The 12,145-nt window shown below is 32.4% G+C and overlaps 1 protein-coding gene across 1 annotated transcript in view; it reads right to left on the bottom strand.

Annotated features, from left to right (window-relative positions):
- LOC124358407 (DNA ligase 3-like) overlaps positions 1-12,145 on the bottom strand; it is a 109,156-nt gene that overhangs the window by 58,845 nt on the left and 38,166 nt on the right. Inside the window, 4 exon segments of the mRNA XM_046810706.1 lie at positions 107-225; positions 6,733-6,825; positions 8,806-8,912; positions 9,752-10,024. Coding sequence (XP_046666662.1) covers positions 107-225; positions 6,733-6,825; positions 8,806-8,912; positions 9,752-10,024 — 592 coding nt within the window.

Genomic DNA, 12,145 nt, shown 5'->3' with positions numbered 1-12,145 from the left:
AATGATAAAAACTTATCTAACCGATTTTTTGAAAGCTAACGAAAAATATGGTAATACATTTTGGAATTTTTATTTCCTTTACACTAATATTCTGCCATAAACTGACTTTTCTGCTATCTGGGAGAAGTGATACAACTGATCTTCTTCTTTGGTCAATTGAGAGAGTTTCTCTAGAAACTGGTCCACCTCCGATAGTGTCAGTAGACTCTTCTTGGCTGGCTTCACCTGCAACACAACACCAGTTGTCATTTGGTATAAAAGATCAAATTGATATTTACAATTCAGTTTAGAGAATAACTTACTGTTATTACAATTACTTTTAACTTCCTCTTTGACATTCACATTTAACTGAGTTTCCAAATTGATCTACCGCTTAATTTAAGCCCACGTCTTATACTCCATGATTCTTAAGGAGATATCCAATTGTGTATTACAAAGATTTATGATCACAATACACTGAAATACGTGTTTTGGTGTATTAGAAGAATATAAAAATACAATAGCAAAGCTGAATAACTAATTGACAAGTTAAGAGTTATAAAAGAATTTATAAATTAAAAGATAAATATTCTAAGCAGTGTTAACCCATTAGCCTACTTCGACGAGACCATCTCACCGCTAGCGCTATGCACGGTAAAAATACTTTGACGAAACCATCTCGCCACCAAGTAGTTCGCCTATTTCTCACAAGATGTCAGCACCATTCAGTCCTAACTTCGTTTCTGTGTTCTATGCAATAATGGGAATTGAATAATTTAACTTTACAGCTTGGCAACACTGCAGTTGGGGAAGGGGACATAAACAGACGATCGGAACAAGTAAACAGCTGACTCGAGTAAACAAACTAAGCATGTGTACAATGGCGCGACATGGAGCTTTACGTAGTAGTGAAATTGATCGTTATATTGACAATGACGGATTTATTTTAAGTGAATCTGATGGTGAAATCGGTACTAATCATGTGGAAGAAGAGTGGAGGATTGATGGTGATGAAGAATTCAGCGACGGTGAGTCTGACAATGCCCTCTCAGATATTGATTTTGAAGAGATGGACGTAGGCCTAAACAATGCCGATAATCCTATGAATGATTTACATTTACAGAGTGTTGAAGACGTTATTAGCAGTGTGGCTTCTGGTGTAACTGGATTATGGAATGACGAGCCAAACGAACCTAAAAATATTGTGTTTTTAGGCTTTTTTTATAAAAGATTTTTATTTTTAAATTAACTTAAAATTAACCAAAATTAACATTAACTTACTATTTTTAAGTCGACAGTATTTGTATACTTAAAAACATTGTAATAAATAATTGTCAGTAAAAAAATAAAAAGTGTTTATTTTGTAATTAACATAAAATTAACACAAATTAACAAAATTAACAAAAATTAACATTAACTTTTTAATTTTTTTTTTTGTGAAAAATATAGTTTAGGGTGCTTTTATTAAATATCCCAAGTTTTATTAAAATCTAAACAGTACAACTAGAGTAATGGAATTTTAAGTAAAATTCTCCATTTTGGGCCAAATTAATTGGATTTACTGTGGAGTTGAGAGGCTGGAAATACTAGTAGGCCAATGAGTTAATTGTTCAGCTACTTTGCCTAAAAACCAATTGATGTATAGAAAATTATTATATAAATATAGCACAATAAGTTGTCATTTAAAAACCCTAAAAAACATTGAAATTTGGTACAAACTTAATGGTTAAAATGCATTTGAAGTAGCAGTTACAATAATTGAGATAGGCCGGTCATTTTTATTAAGAAAACAGTTGAGGTGTTGGTGAACTATACTTTCATTTCAAGACCACCAAAGAGAGTTGAGGGAACACTTTGTGAAGACATTTTTATAAGAAATACTGAGATTATTCCAACTGAGACAAAGGTTAACTTCAGATGATCAAAGCAGAGATCACATCATAACAATACTTGGTATGTATGATATTATCCATCAAAGAAGTTTCCAACTGAAAGAAAATTACCATCAGAAGTCTAAGTAGAACTCAGATCATAACTTTACTTGGTATGTATGATATTATCCATCAAAGAAGCTTCCAACTGGGAGAACATTACCTTCAGTAGTCCAAGTAGAACACAGATCATAACTTTACTTGTTATGTATTATATTATCCATAAAAGAAGCTTCCAACTGAGAGAACATTACCTTCAGTAGACCAAGTAGAACTCAGATCATAACTTTACTTGTTATGTATGATATTATCCATAAAAGAAGCTCCCAACTGAGAGAACATTACCTTCAGTAGTCCAAGTAGAACTCAGATCATAACTTTACTTGGTATGTATGATATTATCCATCAAAGAAGCTTCCAACTGAGAGAACATTACCTTCAGTAGTCCAAGTAGAACTCAGATCATAACTTTACTAGGTATGTATGATATTATCCATCAAAGAAGCTTCCAACTGAGAGAACATTACCTTCAGTAGTCCAAGTAGAACACGGATCATAACTTTACTTGGTATGTATGATATTATCCATCAAAGAAGCTTCCAACTGAGAGAACATTACCATCAGAAGTCCAAGTAGAACTCAGATCATAACTTTACTTGGTATGTATGATATTATCCATCAAAGAAGCTTCCAACTCAGAGAACATTACCATCAGAAGTCCAAGTAGAACTCAGATCATAACTTTACTTGGTATGTATGATATTATCCATCAAAGAAGCTTCCAACTAAGAGAACATTACCATCAGAAGTTTAAGTAGAACTCAGATCATAACTTTACTTGGTATGTATGATATTATCCATCAAAGAAGCTTCCAACTGGGAGAACATTACCTTCAGTAGTCCAAGTAGAACGCAGATCATAACTTTACTTGTTATGTATGATATTATCCATAAAAGAAACTTCCAACTGAGAGAACATTACCTTCAGTAGTCCAAGTAGAACTCAGATCATAACTTTACTTGTTATGTATATTATCCATCAAAGAAGCTTCCAACTGAGAGAACATTACCTTCAGTAGTCCAAGTAGAACTCAGATCATAACTTCATCAAAGAAGCTTCCAATTGGGAGAACATTACCTTCAGTAGTCCAAGTAGAACACGGATCATAACTTTACTAGGTATGTATGATATTATCCATCAAAGAAGCTTCCAACTGAGAAAAACATTACCTTCAGAAGTCCAAGTGAAATGCAGATCATAACTTTACTTGGTATGTATGATCTTATCCATCAAAGAAGCTTCCAACTGAGAGAACATTACCTTCGGAGGTCCAAGTAGAACTCAAATCATAACTTAACATGGTATTATGGTTGTACAAATTCGGTTTGTGGCGTGATGGTTATATACTGTTGTGATGTTCTATGTTGGTGTATTATTTGTATGAGTTCGGTGATGTGAATAAATATGCTGTCGTCTCATTGGTGTTTAGTTGGTTTAGGTTCATAAATATATGGGATGAGAATATGTTGTTGATCATGCTGGATTTACTTCATAAGTCAATTTAATACCGGTTTGGTCTACATGTTGTTTATCAAAACTTGAAATAGTTTTATTGTCATATCAGTTAAAATCTACAATAAGTTTATAATCTTAATAGCTAATACCATATAAATACTTTTAAAACTAAATTTTACAACTGGCTTCTAGTTTTGCTGTTTTATTCACTGGATGAGTTTTTCAATGCGTCTACCACAATTTTTTATCAACTGTATACCATATTCTGTTTATGTTTTAAAATTGTAAACGCATCACCCTTTACTTTAGTTGATATTACAATAGTATATAGTATTTATGCGATGAACTAATAGTGGGAATCATATTTTGGAATTAATTACATGGATCAAATTATCATGGATAAGTAATGATGTTAAGTATGTTTATTTGAAACCATCAAAGCATTTTAAAATCTATTTTAAATGTTATATTTTAAAGCATTTTTATTTTAGTTTTTAACTCTTGTGTAGTCTTAAGAACTCATTTGACTTAAGTGTCAACTGACTGTATTCTCAACTTTGTTAAGAGTTCATACAACAAATAAATATTATTTATTTATACAACAAATTTGGCCAAACCATGATTTTGAATCGTTGTCATTTGGAAGCCAAACGCGAAGTTATCATTTATGGTGATATCAAAGAACTTACAACAGATTTCACAAAACATGATGCAGTAATTATTATGAATGGCTTTAATGATGATATTAACAGGAACAATTAACAAAAGAATTTTTTTTTTAATATTAGACAAGACATGTAACAACAAAGTAATTCTTGCTGGTTTATCATACAAGCATCACACTCCAGGACTGAACAACAAGATGAGCTTCATCAACATTGAAATTGAACAGATGGTGTAGAAGTCAACTCATGCTATCTTCCTGCACATTAATCAATTATCTCAATACTTGTACACAAACATATGGTCTACATTTCAATTGTGAAGGTAAAAAAGAAATTGTTAAAATGATGATAGAGTGCTTTAATGATTATAAATCTGCTACATTACAAGAAACTAAGAAACAAAATTCGTACTAACTGCTGCAGTCAAGTACAAACCGATCGCATCACTACTATGGTTTGTGATTGAGAAACTAAGAAAGCCTAGTGCATTCAAGAATTTGAATTTGAATGCTCTTGCTGCACAATATTATGCACAGAAGAGTACTTGGATGGATCAATCAATTTTTTGACTGGTTTCACAAACAATTTTTACCTCAAAAGTTTGGTTATTTGTCTGACAAAATTTCTCCCAGAAAGCGCAGTTGCTATTAGACAATGACTCAACTACTTTTGAAATGAAAAGTAAAGATGGCAACATAATATACCCTTCCAACAAATGCAACTTCACTTATACAGCCCATGGTTCAGAAATCATCACAAACATGAAACATCGTTATAGAAAAATGTTTATCGAAAGTTTGCTCTCATGCGATGAATCAACGTCTGTAAAACAGTTTTGAAGGTCTTATAGTATTAAAGATGCTATTTTCAATTTTCCCAGTGCATGGTGTGATTTGTCAGTGTCAAGTCTATAGAACAGCTGGAATAAACTATGGGGCTCAACCTGGAGGTGAAGAATCTGAGGATCCTGAGAGTGTGATAGTTGATGAGATTGTTAATTTGTGGAATAATTTAAAAACCAGTACAAATTTGACATTAGAATAGGTAGCAGAGTAGTTAAGAGTGTGACAGAGCGGACGAGGGGTTTCAAACTTTGAGTGACGACGAAATTGTTGCCAGCATAAGTGCCACCGAAGCAGAAGAAGGGTCTGAAGAAGACATGTGTTCAAACCACGAGAAGAAACAAACAATTATCCACTCAGAGACTGAAACAATGCTGCCTAAGTGTATAGAATGGTTTGAAAGTCAAGAAGAGGCCAATGCAACGCAGACATTACTGCTCTGAAAAATATGAAATATTGCCATCGTGAAAGCTTGAGCATCAAAGAGGCAGAAGAAAATGGCTTGATTATTTCCAAGCAACATGAACTATTTCACCTGTTAGTTTATATTACTATACATTGAATTTCCACATTTATAGATATTGCAGGAATGTTTTTACCATGTAATAAATAGTTTTATTTGCTATTACAATCGTGTTTAATTTTCTTTTCACTCTGAAATATATTACATTACTGTGAGAGTGACTTTTGTCCATAATATAATTGATTTAGGGTATGTTTTGGAGGAATAATACATTGTTTCTGTTATCCATCTATTCTCACGACCACGGTCCTGACGATAATAAGTTTTTATTGTATTTAATTTTCTCCTTATCTGAATAAAGAATATCTTTAAATACACTTTTAACATTGTGAAACAAGTTTCTTTCTTGCATCAATAATTTTTTTCATTAATACGCTTAAATCTGCCATGCATAGAAACCTTTTACATGTAAAATTGAATTTAATCTAAAGTGTGTGAATTTAATCTTAATGCAGCATCTGGAATCTGATACTGTTCCACACGCTGCACTGAGAGGAAGGTTAATTGGAGCGAGACTGGCCATTCATATTAAATCAACCCTTCCTACCACCATAGCTATGTTGTGTGTATCAATCAACTGACGGTCATTCACTTTTACATTACTACGAATCATTTGTACAGTAGTTAACTTTGGCCTTTGTTTTCATTCATCACTCTTTCCCTATAATTATAGCATCATGTCTTACATTCCTGTTTTATAAAGAAAAACATAGCAATGGAAAACCTTCCTAAGTAACAGTTCTGTAAGCATATAGAGTATTTAGGAATATTTATCACTTCTAAATGAAGCAATAGTTGATTTACATGCAAGCCAAAGAATGTAATAAAAAAACATTGCGCAAGGAACAATTATTTGGTAAATTTATTAGGAGAAATTACTTACCAAAAAAGGGAAATCAGGAGGAAGACCTCGAAATGTTTCAAGGGGGGTGAAAGGTGTGGAGAGGTCTGATTGAAAGCACTGGAAGAAAGAAGACGGGAATATAGGAATCTGAGTTTGTACTAAGCATGTCTCAAAATACTGGAAAAAGGCTAATAATAATTAAACTTACTAAAAAGAAATGCACCTGATAAGAGATAACTGTTGAGTGTTTGTATACATACTATATATTTATATAATTAACATTATTATATAATTTTTACCATTATTACCATGTTCCTTTTGGTATTCTCAATGTTCAAAGCTTATTTTACGCTGTTCATTGTTCTATACCTGGCAAGTTTGTATCGATTGTTTGAAATTTATGATAACACATAACTTGAGTAGCATACATACAGAATTACTCTGCTCAAAGAAGACTCTGACAGTTTCAGCCACATCGCCTTGTTCCAAGTCTTCCAGCATTTCCTCTTGGCTCGTGCCAAACAACTGCAATTTGAAATGGAAGAAATTAAATTCCTTACAATATACAAGTATTTAATACAGTGAAACCTCAATATATCAGACCTGTAGGGGAAATACAAAACTTCAGTACATCGAGAATTTCAGTATGACACAAGACAAAATATTGATTGGTTATTTTTTATATATAAATGTTTTGACAAGTCTATTAAATTTATACATAATTGTAAATTGCCCGTTAATAGTGCTCCAGAAACAAGCTGCGACTGGACCTAAGCCTTATAAGTGATGAAGTGATCAAGGGTGGGTAACAAATATTCATAAATTTAAATTTAGGCCTATTAATTTTAATGAAACATATAGTACTACAATATAAATGAGAACATAAAAAAAAAATTGAAAAAGTTATATACAAGGGTCATCCGAAAAGCAAGGTGTGATTTCTCATAAAAGATAAATAGCAACATATTTAAAAAAATTGTTTTATTTGATTCCTGGCATCTTTATTTATTTTTCAACATAGTTTCCATTTTTGTTTGAACATTTATCATAATTTGCTACAAGCTTTTGAATGCTGATGTCGTAGAAGTCTGCTACCTGTGAGAATAACCACTCTTTAACTGCTTCTTTCACTTATTCAAAAGTGTTGAAGCGCTTACCGCCAAGAAACTCCTTTGTGTAACGAAACCAGTGAAACACGCTCGGTGGCAAGTAGTCCATGCTGTATGGAGAGTGGTCAATCTGAATCTGTTCCCTACCAAATAATCGGATGAAATTTTGGGTTTGGATGACAGAGGAGGGTCTGGCGTTGTCATGCAAGAAGAGAACTCCAGATGTTAATAGGCCACATCGCTTATTCTGTATTGAACGACGAGTTTAGTCGAAATATTGTAATAATCGGAGGCAATTTATTATTATTCCTCGTTCCATAAACTCGACAATATTCCATGTCTAACAAAAAAACATGGTCACCTTAACCTTGTGTGTTGTGATTGTTTGTTTGGCCATGACTTTAACGGGAGACGTTTTGTGACATCATTTCATTAACTGGAATTTCGTTTCTGTGGTTATGTGAGAAACTCATACCTCATCACCTGTGACAAAATTCTCTTATAGTTTATCACCTTCCTCATGATATCGGACCAAAAACTCAAAGGCACAACCCATTCTTCTCATTTTGTGTTCCTCAGTAAGCAGCCTGGGAACCCAACGTTAGCACAATTTACAAAATATTAAATGTTCAGAGACAATTTTGTGCAATGTCGTTTTACATTAATTTCCACTTTGCTGTCACTCATCATACTAGGACCGTATACTTCACTTATCTGTCTATGGATATACACTGCTGGATTATTATTCATTCAATTTAAAGTTACTTTGTCCAATGCATCACCTGTAAATCTATCCGTTCCTAGACTTGGCTAATTCAGCCTTCTTGAGACATATAAGTTCCAGACCAAAATCTTAGCTTGGATATCATGATAGAAATGAAGAACCGTTGCACCTTTATTCAATATTTGCCTAATAAACAGCATGCACGGTTCAGAGTGAACAAATTTGAACTTGTCGAATCTTGTATGTTGTCCAGATTTCTAAGTATAGTGGCAAAGACTACTTGGAGGAAAGACCAAAACAATTCACACAAAAAGTTGTATTGAATCTACTAGAGATGGGAAAGTGTCATGATAAAGGGTATCATGTGTTTACTGAACAATTTACACAAAGTTACCATGTGCCGAATTGCTTCAGGAAAGAGACACCTTTTTGAAAAGAACTGCCAATGAAAGAACAAAGAACTGCCAAAAAGACTCATTGAGACCAAAAAATGGTACAAAAGAATCAGTATATTACAGAAAAGGCCAAATTCTTACTAAATGTGTAGTTTTTAATAGTATGTAATAAAAACAGTTTTATAGGTACTACTCGATTTTTAATTTCAAAATGTAAGTTGTTTTCTGGATGGCCCTTGTGTGTTTTTGAAGTCTTATAGTAAGAAATGTCTTATACCCGACTGAGCAGTTTGATGATTTGTTTGGACTGTAGATTGTACACTCTCTTGACAGCCCCAGGTAGGAGCAAACGGCACCAGAGCAAGACATCACCTCGAAAACCATCTGCAATAAGAAAATCTCTTAAATTTGAAAAGAGGACATTATTCTAGGCTTACTTACAGCTATGCATAAGATTTTCTATATGAGTTTGGGAAAATACTTGGAATTAACCAAAAGTAACATATAATATTTTATTTGTTTCAAAGTTTTTTTGGCGATAGAAGGTTTGAAAAGGTAACATGATTTTTCCAGAAATTTGCCCCTGTTCAGCAAAAACAAAAATCAGTAATACTACCTTTTGAGATATGCAATCGGACTCCTCCCTCAAGTGGATATTTCTTTGCTGAATAGTTAAAAAATATTTTTATATAATTTACTTTCATCTCATAATATGATTGTGTCTGTCAGTATTAATTTGATTCTGTTTTCATGCAGAGCTGTTAAAGATTGTAGGATTTCAGTTTATAAATTCAATTGTTTTCATAACGTACAAGCTGTATATATTATGGATTTAGGTAGCCATAATACGGATATTTGCATTGAAGGATTAAAATTATGACATTAACAGGACAGCCACAAATAACATAGAATGAAATGAAAACAAGATTTAAAACGATCTCACAGTTTTCAGGTTTAACTGAAGGATCCTACCAGAAGATATTTTGAAATGTTCACACAGTAATTATAAGCGAGTGATGTTTAAATACACTTCAATACCAATTACTAAGTTTTACAAAATAAGCAACTTGGACAATCCTTTACTTTACACACTTTTTTAAGACATTTAATTTTTAAGACATATTATTTTGGAAATAATTGCAATTTTCAAAAATGTTTGAAATATATTGCAAAAGTGGAATAATTACACAATGTCTTATAATATTAATTTATAAAACTCTCACCGCCTTCAGTGCCCTTGTTAAAGAAATCTCTGACAATTGAAGTCTTGGTTAGGTAACTGCTTGCATTAGCTATGTCAGCACACAGTCTGCGAAACTCTCTGAAGGAGTTATCCTTGTGCATTTTGTCTGAAGGGATGGCGGCATTGCTGATATTGGTTGCTACTGTTGGAGCTTTAGCCACTGCACTTGTTACAGCAGGCTTAGTTGGTGTTTTTTGCTTCGTCTGTTTTGCTTTTGGTGTTGTAGTTTTACCCTTTTTCTCTGTTCCAGTCACTAGAACATTAAAACATTTAATAATAACATATTAAGGTCCAGACCCATCAAATAGAGGATTGGAAAATATTGACAATTTTCAGGGAAATGTAAATAAATATTTTTGCTGGTGATTTATTATTCTTAAGATAAGTTTTGTATTATTGTTAATATGCAACAATTTTGTTCAAATAGAATTGTTAAAATAATAAAATGCAGGAGTGTCCTCACATGATAGAGCTGTACAATTCTGTCCAGATGCGCATCATGGTAATTTGACCAGGAGACAGTGAATAACGTAACAAAATCAATTCTCATGCTACATGTACTTCGACACTTTTACTAGACTAGCAGAATAGCATACACAGTGTGCTAGGGAAGATGGATAAAGTAAATTATACCCCATACTTTATTAAGTTAATTTAGTAACCAGATTGTGCTACCTAGTTATGAGAATTTCTCTAACAAATTCCTCTATTACTACATTTTTAATCCACTTTCAACAATTATTGTTGTTTAGAATTAAATATAACATACTCTTTTAAGATCCGAGGACTGAACATAAAACCCACACTGTGAATACCCATTGCATAACACTTCTACATAACAAACATAGTCTATAAATTAAAAATTTCTATAGCTTTCCCCATTGTAATGCAGATTATTCAGAAACTGTGTACAGGTTGTACTGGAAGCATATCGCTACATGAAAACTTGTCCTAAGCTTCCCGCTCCACTTCCTCCTCCACCCATCAGTCATTATGACTCAGAATTGTTGTGGTGTTGACATTGTGTACCGTTCCAGTTGACAGATGACAGGAGCTTTGATCCTTGTCGTGCTTGTATTAACTGTTCAAGAGTGAGATGGTGAACAAAACTGCAAGGAAATTTCTTACAGTGGAACTAGGGCATAATGCATTAAAAGCTGTTGAAAACAATCCCAAGAAGAAGAAATTAGACATTGCTAAGAAATTTGACATTGTTCAATCGACACTAGCCACAATTATATAGAAAAAGTATGAAGTTTAGAATATATAACCTAAAATTTACAAAAAAAAGAACAAGCTAACATTACCCACAAAACAGAGATTAAGCTATGTAATATTCATTATAAAGGGATTCTATTTCAGCTCTTAGAATCCAATTTTATATAGCAAGCATTGGAAACATTTAAGTTCAATATAAAAAGTTTAAAATTTTCAACCAAGTTTCTTGGATCCTAAGATTTGTTATATCAAGGCTCCACTGGACTTTCATTCCAGCTCCTGGCTCAAGATAACCAAACAAGGCCATTTAATCCAACAGCAAATTAAATCTATGAGTTCATTTATTTATTCACACATTACATCTCACGATTTTTTTTCAATTTGTTGATAGTATTTTAAAGGTTTGATTCAAATGCATTTAATAAGAAAACTAGTGGTTAAGATGTTAAAGGACGAGGACACTATATAAGCCAGCTCTAAACATGTGAAAGAATTACAAGAAGGTTTATAATCACCAGTGTTTCATGTGTGAGTTCTGAAGTGACTTTTTATGACCCTCCAAAGTTTCTTTTGTAATATTATAATTTATATTAGTTTAATGTTTTTTTTTAATATAATTTATAGTATACTAAATGTTTGCGAAAGATATAAGATTAATCTTTCTTACACTTAAATGTGAATGAATGTATTTTTATCTCAAGTTGAAAATAATATTTTTTGTACCAGCTGTTACTGATTATTATGTCATGTTGCATGCACCAATCCAGCTGATGTGTTGTTGTTTTCCAATTCATCATTGTCTGCTTTAGTGAAATGAATTGGTTTAGTTAGCTTGTAGATATTGAGTGATTTCAACTTTTTATATTCTGTTTTATTTATATTGGTTGTTTATGTCTATTTACTTTCCATTGAAACCTGGCTATATACAGGCTATCTAAAACTATATGGCACTTTTCCAAAATAATTTAATTCAAATTTCATCAAGATTTCTAGCATAGGTTACCAAATACATACTGTACAAATTATACAATTTCCCATGAAAAAATATTTGTTGCTTGTGAAATATATCAAACAAAAAAGTAAAAATATTTAAATTAAAAAAAAAAAACAAATATACTTTTTAATTTTTTAGTTGATTACATGAAGGGCTCAGGGG

Source organism: Homalodisca vitripennis, chromosome 3 (genome assembly GCF_021130785.1).
Source record: "Homalodisca vitripennis isolate AUS2020 chromosome 3, UT_GWSS_2.1, whole genome shotgun sequence".
Lineage (NCBI taxonomy): Eukaryota > Metazoa > Arthropoda > Insecta > Hemiptera > Cicadellidae > Homalodisca > Homalodisca vitripennis.
Note: the sequence above shows the minus strand (reverse complement) of the source record. Positions and strands in the feature narration are given on the sequence as shown.